Below are 14,670 nucleotides of genomic sequence, written 5' to 3' on the forward strand. Positions count from 1 at the left end.
TTTACATAAAATATTAAGGAAATAAGTAAAGATTAAGCACATACAATAGTCGTTTCGATTTCGTGTCCTTCTACCAAAAATTGGTTTCTTAAATATTTATTTAAACTACTTTAGATTGATTATTGTCAGTTTGGGTCCAAATTATTTTTCATTAGATCTCTTGTGAAGGCAGTGCGCAATTGTGTAAAGATGTTATGCATAACGGAACGAAAATGATTTTTGATATAGTTTAATGAGATGTAAATGAACATGTTTTGATACGTCGTTCTTAATTGCTTAAACTTTTCAATTGATTAGTAATTTGTCTGTGTGAGTCGGTGAGAATTCATAAAAACGGAAAATGGTTTGCGCAGATGCTCAAATTTACCCAATGTGCAAATGTATTATTTTTCTTTCTGATATGGGTGTTTGAAGCAAATGAATTATCAAGTTTTTATTAAAAGCAAGCCGCTACAAAGAGCCAATATCAACAGTTTACGTTTAATTTATTGAACGCAAAGTGTTGATCTATGTACAAATTTTTCACCCAACCTGCCAGCAGGTGCTTCGTGTAGACTGGCCACATCGCCGGAATACGGATCCGCGTCGCACAGAATGGACGTCATAAATCCTTAAAATCTGAAATTGAGGGCTATTAGACAAAAGCACCAAAAAAGTATACCGATTGATGACCAAAAATATATCGTAGAACATCCTTAATGATGGTTCAAGTGGCGCCGTGTTTTATATGAACGACAAAATGCTTTAATTAGTATAACTCTGTATTATTCTGACTACAAACTCTTTCCACTTGAAAGTTAAGAAATTTGCCTGAATGCTATTTGTTAGGGTAACCAAATGATGAAGCGTTGCCCTAGCAATTTGCAATTTCACGTGTGAATTTATAAATAAAAGCTGAAAGTTTGCGTCAAAATTAAGGAGTAATTTGTAATTTAATATAATTTTTATTAGAGCGGTTTTCAATTGAGTGTCGAAAGTGATTGTGTTTTTGCTTTGGTTTTGCATAACCACGCGCTGTGATTGGTTGATAAAACTCGCGCCACTTTCTCAACCAATAAGATGTAAAACCAAAACCAATCGTGCCTCGCTCGCACGTGTTTTCTCGCGCTTGGCGCAGGTTACATGTATTTGCTTCGAGTTCTGATTGGCTGATTGTGCTGTTTACATCTGTTGTGATTGGCCAGAGTAATTACTTTGGTTTTGGTTTTACAACACTCGATTGAAAACCGCTCAAACATTGAAATTCAGCACAGGGCCACTTCATATGAGCCCAGTCTCCGAGATTTCGCGTCACCGCTATTCCCTTTGTAAAAAATTTACATGTATTCATATCAGGGGTACCCAACGAGAACTGATTTAAACCAAATATTTAACTGTTGTTCTCTCGACCCTCTGTTCCGTACGAAAGCCGAGGAGGGACTTCCGACTTCCGACTTCCGACTTCGGACTTCTGACTTCCGACTTCCGACTTCCGACTTCGGACTTCTGACTTCCGACTTCCGACTTCCGAATTCCGACTTCCGACTTCCGACTTCCGACTTCGGACTTCTGACTTCCGACTTCCGACTTCTGACTTCTGACTTCCGACTTCCGACTTCTGACTTCCGACTTCCGACTTCCGACTTCCGACTTCCGACTTCTGACTTCCGACTTCCGACTTCCGACTTCCGACTTCCGAATTCCGACTTCTGACTTCTGACTTCCGACTTCCGACTTCCGACTTCCGACTTCCGAATTCCGACTTCTGACTTCTGACTTCCGACTTCCGACTTCCGACTTCTGACTTCCGACTTCCGACTTCCGACTTCCGACTTCCGACTTCTGACTTCCGACTTCCGACTTCCGACTTCCGACTTCCGACTTCGAATTAATTGGGTGTTGACTAGTGTAACAAGCCGCTTTTCCAATACTTATCCTAGGATCTTCATCATGGTACGGTAAGTAAATATTTTCCTTATGTTACTAGCTGACCTTGTCCCTTTTTCAGTTCGGTGGGAGTGTTCAATAACAAGTTTTGCTTTGTCTACACAGGTTGCTACATCTACACATATGTTTTAGCACCATATGTCTCTGTACCTGTGTTTTGCCGGCTTACACGCCGGCATTAAACAAACAAGGGGATTTTGATAGAGAGAATTTAATCAGAAGTTATTTCTCACAAGGCTACACAAACTCTGAGATAGTTGGGTTTCTGGCTTTGCAGCATGGCGTTATCCTCTCTGTGCGAACAGTTAAGCGAATTCTTCAGCGTATGGGACTTAAAAGAGCAAGTGTTAACCACGAGTCACCCATTGAGCTATTAGTTAATGCCATTGTGGAAGAATTAGAAAACTCCTGTGGATCGTTTATGGGATATCGCCAATTTACAAGGCGCTTGAGGAAAAAGTACCATTTGACGGTGAGAAGAGACACGATAATGCAGTGTCTTCGTGTCATTGATCCTGAAGGAGTGGACCGTCGTAAAAGGCGTAGACTGAAAAGGCGAAGATATGCCACTCCGGGTCCCAACTTTTTATGGCACGTTGATGGCTGGGATAAACTTGCTCCGTTTGGTATTTTTATCCATGGAGCAGTGGACGGCTTTTCTAGGCGTATTTTATGGCTGGAAGTCAACTCAACTAACAAGAACCCGAGAGTCATTGCTTCGCACTACCTCAATACTATCGAACAACTTGGAGGTGTTCCGAGAAGATTACGTAGTGATAAAGGCACAGAGAATGTAGTCATTGGCACCCTTCAACAGTTCTTTCGATGGAATAACGATGATGACTTCGCTGGAAGTAAAAGCTTTGTTGAGGGCGAAAGTAGTGGAAATCAACGAATAGAAGCTTGGTGGTCTAAGTTTCGAGAGGGAGGAGGGGGATGGTGGGTAAATCTCTTTAAGGATCTACGTGACGCTGGGCTTTACACGGCCAACCACCTGAATAAGGAGTGCTTAAAATTTTGCTTCTTACCTATTTTACGCAAAGAATTGTATCTCGCAACAGAACTGTGGAACTCTCATAACATTCAGAAACAAAAGCGATGCGAAGTAGAGGGAGGCAAACCCGACATTATGTTTTTCACACCAGAGATATACGGATCACACAACTATATGATAGATGTCAACATTGACGATGTCAACGCATGTAGAGAAATGTATGCTGAAAATTGTCAAGATTACAGTGAAGATTTGGAGGAGTTAGTGCGTTTAATCAAACCAAATTATGTGCCTCCTTCAGATGAGAGAGAAGCTCTTGCATTATACTGCGAGATAACAAACATTTTGAAAAACTACTAGAAGCTGATAAAAAAAGGATTACAGCGTTTAAAATTAATGTTTATTTAGTATCAAAGCCAAGGTTCAGTTGACGTTAAAGAATGTCACTAGTTATTGTTCATATTAATTTTGCAATCATGCTTGGAGCAGGCAGCAACGATGCCATTGTATATGTAGCATAAAACGCCTGCTTTTTTGAGAGAAATCGATTTCACATTAATATAATATGGAGACATACCGGAAAACAACAGTGACTAAGTAATCTTCTGAAGTTGAACTCAGTTCAACTATGCTCTTGCTACCATATAATCTCGTACCCAGATCTCCCACATTTCGACATTCTCGAACCGACTGAGATCAGGGTACGAGATTAGCTACCATATTAATTAAGATATTTAGCATCACCCCTCTATCTGCTTTAACATTAAAAGAAACACCAACATGCCTTAGTTACCTAAAACGTGTAACTTGAACTTTAGTTCTCTCTCCCTGTTATCCTCTCATTCAGAACATCTTCCGCTTTGTAATACGATAAACAAGAAGTAACACAACATTTACGATTTCTTGTTCATAACTGTTGTTGTCGTCGTCCGTTTTAGGGGGTCCGTTTCTCGAAACCCCCAATAAGGTTTGAGGGTGGAGGGCTATATTTTAAAATCCGTATCTAATTAATGATGGAGCTGCTTTTAGCCCATTCAGCAGAACTATATGCTCTATTGACTAGCTTTCTAACAAAGCAAAATTTGTCTGAAACATCATGCACATAAAATAGCTTTCCGGGCCCGAAAAATGGTAAAAAATTACAGGAACGTTTATTGCGAGAAATTGGCCCTTATCGGATATTCCTCATCGTCTCGGTGATTTTCTTTCCATTGTAACGGGAGGATTTATTGTTATTTGGGTTATTAGTTGATCAATAAAAATATAAAAAATCAAAGTAGATGTACGAAGTGTTTATTTTATGATCAGTAACCCCAAAACACAACCTGCTTCAATTCATTTGGGCGTAAACTGTGTAAGATCAAAATGAAATGAGTATTTGCAATCCAACTCATCAAGATATGATGCAATCTGCGTCACTTCACCTTTTTAGGTTTAACTACAAATATATTGTAAACTTTGTCAGATTTTGCTTGGTTATGCTTTCACTTTACTCGAGGTATAGTCTTGACATCGAACTCTGCGTTGGAGCCAGTTCTGCGTGGATTTATTGCCTCGAAAATATTTCCTTGCAACAGATTCCGGCCTTTCGGCAGCCAACGATTGTTTCACAGGAAAAGGGCTTTTTTAAGAGGTTGTTAAAGAGTTTTCCCTGTCCGTTCGTCTACCCGTTTGTGAAGGTAAGAACCTTTTTTCACACCTCTAAGACACAGCAAAAGAACATTTTTTGTTGAAAAGTAATTTAAAGACACAAACAAACTTCAGTTAAACACGTCATACATTCCAGCACTGTTGATCTACTTAAAACGCTAATAGAACGGAACAGGGAAAACCCTTGATACTAAGTTAGGTCTGGCTACTGGAGTAATGCATTGACGATGTCAATGGCACGAGGCCTCTGGGCAATGTCATATTGAAAACAATCTGCAAGAATGTGTTGCACGGAGGCATCGATAGTGTTTGGAAGCATTTCTAATACGCGCGGAGACTCTTTTCTCTTCATGAGAGCAATTAGCGAATTAACCTCATGAGTAGTATCATCGCGATCTTCTCTAGCTATGGCTTTGTTCTCCAGTTCCATCAAATCTGACCAGCAGTCGCGTTCAGTGAAAAGTTCCACCAACGTACAAGCTAGGGACCAGACATCTGAATAGGTTGTAGCCTTCTTCTTCTCTAGTAGGCATTCTGGGGCCATGTAACTCGGACTTCCTTGGATTGCAGAGGTGACTGTACCAGTCTGATTTAGAGACTGTGCTGACTTGACCTTGCTCAATCCCATGTCGCACAGTTTGGTGATGTGTGACTCTTTAGCCACTAGCACATTTGCAGGCTTTATGTCCCTGTGCAGTACAGCGGGTTTCAAATTGTGCAAATATGCAACCGCCTGACAAATCTGCTTCCCAACATTTACCTTGTCACAGCTTTCAATGGTAAATGTTTTCGCGTCGTCATCCTCGCCAAAAAGTAATTCGTCTAAATTAAGACCCTCAATATACTCCGCAACTATGTAGATGGAATTCTTCAAAATAGACACAGCCATAATTTGAACGATGTTCGGGTGGCGAATCATTGCATGGACGCGAACTTCTGTTTCAATGACAGACTGCAGACGTTTGGCATTCCTAATTTTCATAACTTTGACAGCCACGTTGGTTCCTGCCCATGACGCTTTGTATACGACACCAAACGAACCGCGCCCGATTTCATCTTTAGAGGAGAAGACAATCTCTTCTTTATCTACCACTGGAACTGCTAAACTATTGGTCTGTTGTAATTGTTGGCCGGTCTCATCACCTTTACCTTCAGTTGTAGCTTCGCTTCGAACTTTCGCTGCTGACTCGCTTAAGGGGCGTATCACAACTGTCTCAGAAACTTCTCTTTGTTCTCCATGGAGCACCTCTACACTATAACTTCCGGGCTCATTTACTGGTAGGCAACACAATGTACGTCCTTCTTTAAGCTTGGATCCGTTCCGATACCAGACATAGCGCGCGTGGTTATCCATGTGGCACGACGCCACTACTCCAATAATTAGTTGGTTGCCATCGTACCCCCAGATTTCCGACGGTGGGTGGAGAATAAGACCACTAGAATGCTCAAGAGCAACCTGAGGAAAGTCGTACTTGAACTCCTCATCACCTTGATCATTTGACAACTGCATAGATCCGTAAATCTTGTCGAGGAAGCAAGTTTCACCTTTTGAAATGCCAACAACGGTAAACCCGTTCTCTAGGGGATCATATTCATCTAACGCAGTGTCCCTGGTAAACGGTTCTGAAAAGCACTGAGTTTCATAGCACTGTTCCCTTGTAAATATCACTGATTTGATGGTGACTTCTGAATACGAGGATTCTGTGACAGATTCATAAGTTATAAGAAGGCGATGATCGCCCACATTTTCTACGGTGCAAACAGTTCCTTTGTCTTCTTTTAAAGCTATACCGTAGAGAGGGGTTTGACTTCTTGACACGAGCCTGTTTGGTGTACTGGTCGTCATCTGAAGACTATCAAATTCCTCTGAGAGTTGTGTTCTGCTACACCCCATAAACACGCCTGACGGTGATGCCGATGCCTCTTCAGCTTCCTCTAAACTTGCGGGTACTAGGCCAGGATTTTCATCCCCACCTGTTAACGTTGACATAAGGTAGACAGGGCATTTGCTAGCAAAAAGACCACGTGACTTCAAATACTCTTGAAATGTACATTGTTTTTCATCGATATCTAGAAAACTTGTAATGGTCTCCTGTGCATAATTTCCCAACGCCAGCTGCATATCCTCAATGGAACCATACTTGGAGACTCCTCCAGTGAAGAAGAGCTTAATAGCCTTCGTCTTGAGGGACTCAACAGTGATCTGATCATCATCAACGTAACTAAAATCCCGAACACCTCCGCCGTCCTTTGTTTTAATTTGCTTGTATCGTGAATCGTTGCTAGATCGGTGGAGCCAACCTATATACATCTTGCGCTGTTTCTCCTTCGCTGTTTTTTTTGTTGTCACTGCAGGTTTGGAAGTCTTCACTTTTTGTTTTCCTGCCTTGTTTTCTCTTTCCGCTCTAATTTTTTTGACCAGCTGTTCAATTCGTTCTTCTCTCTCCACTGTCAAAAAATAATTGATACATTGTATAAGAAATGTTTGAAATTAATTTTGCGTATAATAAAACATTTTTGTGAAAGGTATATGAAGAAAGATATCAATCAATATATCAATAACATTCTTTTGGTGTCACAAACTTCAATGATAAGTATTCAGTTTATTTCAGTTTTGGTCCGAGATCGAGACATGAACAAACTTGGAGAATTTCAGGGCAAAAAACAAAGACACACAAAAAAAAAAACCAGTCGTATGAGAAGTGATCTTAACAACTCCAACGACAACAATCAAAACTTACTCCTTCCATTTCTGTCAAATACGTAATGAGCACATCCTGAAAAGGGCCTACTATGTAATTCCTCCTTATGCTCACTCATTTTAAGATGGATCCTCTAAAATGTTTATCAAGTGCTTGTGAGTGAACAGAATTGAAGTTAACGTACCCTCGGTCGGTTTGTCCTTCATTAATGCCTTCAACATAGCTATTTGTCCGATAGCTAAGCCCATTTTTTCAAATTGTGCATCGGAGATCATTTTCACGGCCCGCATACTGTACACCTGGCGAAAGAAATGCAATAATAAAGCTATGGTTTAATTGTTTTGGTATTGGAACAAAATACATATTCCACCCTTGCTCAAACTGCGCAAAGGAGTACTTATCTGGAGAAGTTAAATTCAGTTAATTCTATGATTCATGAAAATCAAACAAAAATAGCTCTGGATTAAATGCTGTATTTCCGAGAACTACTTTTCGTAGGGAAATAATCGTCATAAATTTGTAACCTGTCGTAAAGCTTATTCAATTCCACATTCACGATACTGATCTTAACCAACAATCTCAACCATTTGCAACTAATCCACTTTGCTGAGAATAAAGGGGAGGAGGCCTATTGAGCACCAAGTGTCCCAGTCAGTTGTGGCCGAGATTAAAGGTCGCTTGATTCCATGCAACCCTCACCTTTTTGGCACATCATGATATAAAAATCTAGGTACATCCCTCCTCCTTCTCTAACCCTTCCCACTTTTTAGATGGTGTATTTCTTTAAATACGGTTCCTTTTTTAGTGCTGGAATGTATATTTAATGCCCTATGATCATTAAGTGTTATTTTAACCAAGACATCAGTGTCATAAAAAGCTTACAATAAATTACCTTATGCTGCTCAAACACTTGTTTTAACTCTGGAAAATTTTCGTCCAGGAAAATTACAAGCTGCAAGAAAATATCCATAATTAATTCATCTACTATTGGTTGATCCAGGTTGAGGAGGGGGGGGGGGGGGGAGAGGCAACGTTTTTGGTACTCTCAATGTTGACAAGAACGTTTCCCACTTCTTCAAACTTATCTCTGGATTCCCTGTGGCCGGATTTTTTCTTGTACTTCTCTTGTGCACTAATTTGTTTAGTACATGTAACTGCCCAGCCCACACCCCTATCAACAATAAAATGCTCTGTCCCCATCCTGCTACACCATAAATGCTGGCCTAGAATGTACAAATTCATACACAGATAGTGGGGCATACAGTTGATAGCCTTTACTGATACGCTGCACGATTTCACACATCATTAACAAAGGAATTAAAGCCAGAATTATAGGGACTTAAGAAAATGTTGCTAGTACTAAAAGGTGGTACTGCAGTATTTGTAGGGATAAGGAGAGGGGCATTTAATTTTAAACAGTGATAATGTCTCACAGAAAGAAGCAAAATATACCACAGAAGAAGTATGATTTATTACAGTTACAATTTATTTGGTACAGCCGTTTCTTGAATAGAGGATTATTGAAAATGCTAGTGAGATCACAAAATTAATGTATTACAGTATTGGAATTGTGACTACTTAAGAATAAGAAAATTTCCAGAACAAAAGAATTCCTATTTATTTATCTCTAAGTAATCAAAACTAATTAGTTTGAACACGGACCCAGCAGAACCATTTTCGTTCAAATCACATTTCGATGAAAAATTTGATTCAGATGATTGGCATGACTTCGATACTACATTAATTTTGTGATGCATTCTATTTTTTCCCTTCTCTTCATCCTGAAAACTGAATGGTCCGGCGAATCTCAAAACTGTCGGACCGGAAATGGCGTGACTTGGAAACGGCGTGACTTTAAAGCGGTGATGAGACATTGTGATGAGACATTGTGGCGTCAGCGAAACCGGTTCAGATCGGTCAAGAAAGAAAAAATCACGAGCACTGAGCGAGGAAGTCGACAAGCGAGAGAATTCTGTAACCTTTTATTTAGTTTTTTGAAATAAACATTGTCGGTCTCGAGTTTGTAAAAGGTCTAGGAATGTGAAATTTTAAAATTTGAGAGTCTCGCAAACCACCATAAACAACTTAACAGCAACAAAACAAAGAATAATCGTAATAAACGGTTCAACTGTGAAACATGTAGGTTTCGATCAATTTTGCTCGTAAATTACCGTATTTTGCCTGTCGAGAACACAACAAATAGCTCTAAATCTAGCTATTATTAAAGCTAAATGAAGAGCGCGTGACCTTCAAAACTTCAACAAAAGACGTGTGCTGCCCGCCGGATATTAAGTAGTTTTATGATACCTGTGACTGATTGTCTACTTAAAGTTATAAATTTAACAGAAAACCAACCAGTTTCCATTCATCAGGAAATAATTTCTAGTAGGAGGCACAGAGTGCTGTAAAAGTCTCGCGCTCGATTTCTAGCTAGATCACGGCCTTTCGGTGGTTCCGCGCTCGTATTTTTGAATCGCGAAGTCTCTGTCTCGGATTTAAACAAACTGAATAGTCTAACTCTCGGTCACAAATTTTAGTTGAGGGTCTCAGCGTCTCGGCGAGTATCAGATTTTACAATTCTATACCCCTGACATTGAACTACTGATCTGTAGTCACCAAGCCGCCATGTTTCAAAACTATGATCATTGTAATCATGTTGTAATCGCACCAGAGGCGCGTCATTTCAAGTATTTGTAAAAAAAACAAAGTCTCCTCTTCCTATACTCTCCTTGAAATAAATTGCCTTACCTCCTCATCCATTTTAATGATCTTTGACTTAGTCCACAGTGCACAAAATGGTTCACGATGGTTCGAAATGGTTTGCGGAAGTCGGAAGTCGGAAGTCAGAAGTCGGAAGTCGGAAGTCGGAAGTCGGAAGTCGGAAGTCGGAAGTCGGAAGTCGGAAGTTAGAAGTCGGAAGTCGGAAGTCGGAAGTCAGAAGTCAGAAGTCAGAAGTCGGAAGTCCGAAGTCGGAAGTCCGAAGTCGGAAGTCGGAAGTCCCTTCTCGGCTTTCGTAGTTCCGAGATCGTCTTGTGCTGTTTTAAATTTGTGAAAGCTATAAACGCCAATTGATCAAGTTTCAGGAAACGGAATCTAAGTCTCCGAATTTACCAGCTATTGTTGGTTTTGCGAAAATGCCAAATGACCTTTTTTATTCGCATTTCAAACGACATATTTCTCCCTCCGAAAACGAAAGGGATTAGTTTTCTAGTGTTACAAAATTTTTAGTTGACATTTTGTCAAAGAAAGGTGCAGATTTTCTTTAACTTTATTTCTGAGCCGATAAAGGACATCCATGTTCATATGAGACGGTGGGGTAGGTAATGTTTAAAACACGAGCAGCAGTGTTTTATCGGGATTTGAAACCACGAGGCGCAGCCAAGTGGTTTTAGACCCGATAAAACACGTGCTGCGAAAACAAACATTCCTGGAAAAGCGTGTGTCAAGAGAGTTCATAACAATGATGTTTTTGTGAACGTTGGAAATTAGCATACGAGACTAACATCAAAGACCGCATACTAATAAGGAGGAGGTTTTATCGGTAAACCACTGCACATTTGATATTTCAATTCCCCTTTGAATTATTAATGAGCTTTTGAAGAACTCTTTCCAATGTGAACACTCCAGCCCAGTTACCAGGGCGACTCAAAAAGAGTTAACGGTGATCAATATCAAATTTCGGCCTTATGCACCTACTGGCACACAGAGAATTGATGATGATCATGAACATTAATGCTTACTCAACCTGTAAGGTCATGAGATTAATTGATATGATCACCCAAGGTGAATTTTCTTGATATTTTAATAACTTCTCCCCAGTACCTTTATAAGAAAAGTATGGGGACAAGATAGGAGAATTTATTTGTGATATTAGGGGTTAAAGGGTTGAAGCCTTAACTTCGACGCTGACTGGAGATGGCAAAACTTTATGTGGACGATGTATTTATAATTGCTTCAGTTGTCAAATGATTTCGACAACTATCAAAGGAAGAGAAAACCCAAGCAAAGAATCGCACCTTTTCCATCTCGGTAAACCGGACTGAAATTTCCCATATGAACTGCAAACACATTCGTCCCGGTATCTGGGCTCATATGAAGAGGTTTTCAGGCCTGTTTTGTTTCTTTGTTCGCTTGTATGATTACCTTGTCTGCTCGACTATCTAGAAAGGGGTTTACTGGCAACCTTACTGGCTGACTTTTTTAAAATTCCCAATATAAACCTCAAAGGACTCTAAAGGGCCCATCTTCAGGAGGGCTTGTTATTGAAGTTGATTAATACGTTTCCAGATTAAAAATAAGAGTGTTTATTCATTTATTCAGCATTCACATTGTAGCCTGTTTTCTTGTTCCGGTTTGAAGTTTCGAAGACTTCAGACATCGAATGAAACAGTATTTTCCGGTGATCCGCAACTGACTTGGAGACAAACCAGGTCCATTCACGAGTTTGCCGCATTAACCTGATGTAAACCAAAATAACTCAATCAAATTATATTGGAGAAACTGGACCCGAGAAGGAATGGCCGCATAGAATGGAATTTAGTTTCTGGTCATTCTGAATTTCCGCAACAATAGGACAACCTCGCAAGGTATACCCAAAAGTCAGAAATGTCATTCCAGTAAATTTCTGTTCCATTCGATTGCTCACTCGGAATTTTCGGTTGAATGGAAAGTGCTCAAGTCATCTCCGTACACAGGTCAAAAACCCAAAACACTCTGGGAAATCCACTGTCCAAATTCCCGCGCACTGATTTTCTCGTAACCATTGTCTACAAGAGTACTGACAATAAAAATGACGTCAGATGTAACATGTAACATGTGTGCTTTCTCAACAGAAAATAAAGCCAATTTTGCTCCTACTTTTTGCATGATATGGTAAAAAACAAATCAACGTCAGTTTTCTATGGTCTGTACTCTTCTAGACCATAAATAAAATAATGCCATGAAATGTTTAAAACTTGGCAGTGAAACTACTTGTCTGAGTTTTAAACATTTTATGATGTCATTTCATGGTCTATTTAACAATTAGTTCATGTGTCAGCGTGCACTCATCGAGATATAAAGTACGCGGGAAGTTTGGAGAGCATGAAAGATGCGTAAGAGTTGCTCACTCTTCATGCTCCTTCCCAAACTCACTGCTGTTTTCTGCACCTGTAGAGGGGGCAGGTCCTTAGATTAAAAGAGTTTGGCTCTTTTAGCAGCAATCTCTCTTTCTGTGCCAAATTCATAGTACTGAGGGGCAAGTTTGTAAAGCCAAGATGGATCAATCTTGGTTACATCACGCATGTATTCCTTGGAAGTCTGCAGCACTTCATGGTACACAACCCATTGTGGTGGTGCTTCAGTGTAAAGAACTGATGTGGGGTGGATGTACAAAGGATGGTCGTCTCGCACTGTCCGATAAGACCCTGATGGATGCAGTCGAGCAGCATTAGCAAAGAAACCACTCACTATACACTGACATATTGAATCAATGTCTCCATCACATGAGATCAGGGGAACCTTGAATTGCAACAACAGTTTCTTGAACTGCTGTCGGATTTTCACAGCATGGGACAGACCCTTGTAATTCAAGAAGTGTTCATGGCACCACCTTGAACTTTTCTTGCATTTAAGGAAGGCCTCGTAAACATTGAGCAGGGTTATATGGTCCCCTTCATAGACAGAAAATTTCCTCTTGGTATTGTCAGCTGCAGCTTTCTGTTTGCTTGGGCTGAGGAAGATGTTTTGTATCTGCAACATAGCAGCAATTGACAGGATCTCTTCTGAACATCCAAACTCCCCAGATGACAGGAGCATTTTTGCAATCATTGGATCTGTGGGGAATTCTGCCATGTTTGTTCCCAAAGGATCAACCAACTTTCCATGCTTATCCAGTGCTCCAAGGGCATACAGCAGCTCCAGGCCACGAATCATGCTCTGTGCTGGTGGTCGAGCAGGAAAGTTGAAGCGGAGAATGTTATCAATTCCCAAGCACTTCAACTGCAAGAGAACTGATGCCATGTTGCATCTTTGCATTTCAGGCACAGTTGCAGGATTCAGAGCAAGGAAATCGTGCTCTGTGTACAACCTGTATACCTTCCCTGACCTAACACGACCAGCTCTCCCAGCACGCTGATTGGCTGATGCCTGCGACACGGGTACTACCACTAAGCTTTCAACTCCTACTTTCGGTGAGTAAGCACGGAGCTTAACAAACCCACAGTCAATGACATAAACAATACCATTGATGGTGATAGAGGCCTCTGCGATGTTTGTTGCAACCACCACTTTTCTTGTGTTGTGGGGAGCAGGCTTGAAAACCAGCATCTGTTCTGCATGCGGGAGACCACCATACATCGGAAGGACTTTAAGGTACTGTGATCCCTTTGGTAATGATCTGGCTCTCTCAATCAACTGTGAAACAACACTCTCCACTTCATCTTGACCAGTGACAAATGCCAGAATGTCACCATGAGGCTCCTCTTTGTGAATACCCATGACAGTGTCGACAGTTGTTTTAAGGTAATCAGGAACGGGACTGAGAGTGTAGTGAATGTCCACTGGGTATGATCGCCCTTTCACAGACAGAATGGCAGCAGTGTCCTTGCTTTTATCATTTGTGATATTGGTGTTGAAAAAGTCTTTAAACATCTCGGCATCAAGCGTGGCAGAGGACACAATGATGCGCAAATCCTTGCGCTTCTTCTTGATCTTTTTCAAGAGTCCAATCATGATATCGGTGTGAAGCGTTCTCTCATGTGCTTCATCCAACATGATCACACTGTACTGAGACAACAATGGGTCGCTCATTGTTTCCCTTAAAAGTACACCGTCAGTCACAAACTTCACCCGTGTTGTTTGTGGATTACAACAATCATCAAACCGAATGGAATAACCCACCTCTTCTCCTATAAACGACCCTCTTTCCTCCGCAACTCTGGTTGCCACAGTGACAACAGCTACCCTCCTTGGTTGAGTGATGCAAATTTTCCATTTCTCAGAAGTCCACCCACTCTCGTGCAGGTATTGAGGAATCTGTGTGGATTTGCCACAGCCAGTTTCTCCGACAATAATAACAGTCTCGTATTTCTCCAAAAGGTACAAGATGTTGGTTCGGTGCATGAAAATTGGCAGCCTTTGGCGCTGTAAATTCATCGACAGGGAACTGTTTGGATTATAAATTACTGCATCAGCAGTATCGTTACCATTAACTGGCCTTTCAGTTGTAATTCCCCCTCCAGGTTTTTCAGAATCGGGCTTCCAAAAACGTGGCTTCCTACTCTCGCTTGCCGCCATTTTGATTTTGCGTTTTGTGCTCGTTTCACGTCCGCTGGGCAACAAGAACGTGTATTCAAATATTTTACAAACGAAACATTCTGCGCATACTCTCTGTGAGAACTCACTAGCTGGTTTTATCGC

General features: G+C 40.8%; 1 protein-coding gene across 1 annotated transcript; it reads right to left on the reverse strand.

The window, feature by feature from the left end:
- Positions 1-11,560: 11,560 nt before the first annotated feature.
- LOC146480808 (putative ATP-dependent RNA helicase DHX35) lies at positions 11,561-14,666 on the reverse strand. Its single transcript, XM_085109151.1, has one exon. The coding sequence runs from the start codon at positions 14,545-14,547 to the stop codon at positions 12,445-12,447; it is 2,103 nt and encodes a 700-aa protein (XP_084965277.1). The 5' UTR covers positions 14,548-14,666; the 3' UTR covers positions 11,561-12,444.
- Between the last annotated feature and the right edge of the window lie 4 nt (positions 14,667-14,670).

This window comes from Pavona decussata, unplaced genomic scaffold (genome assembly GCF_977016875.1).
Source record: "Pavona decussata unplaced genomic scaffold, jaPavDecu1.1 SCAFFOLD_52, whole genome shotgun sequence".
In the NCBI taxonomy this organism is placed as follows: domain Eukaryota; kingdom Metazoa; phylum Cnidaria; class Anthozoa; order Scleractinia; family Agariciidae; genus Pavona; species Pavona decussata.

Bases quoted from the DNA above. Each gene is read 5' to 3' on its own strand.
- LOC146480808 (XM_085109151.1), bottom strand. From the start codon at position 14,547: ATGGCGGCAAGCGAGAGTAGGAAGCCACGTTTTTGGAAGCCCGATTCT.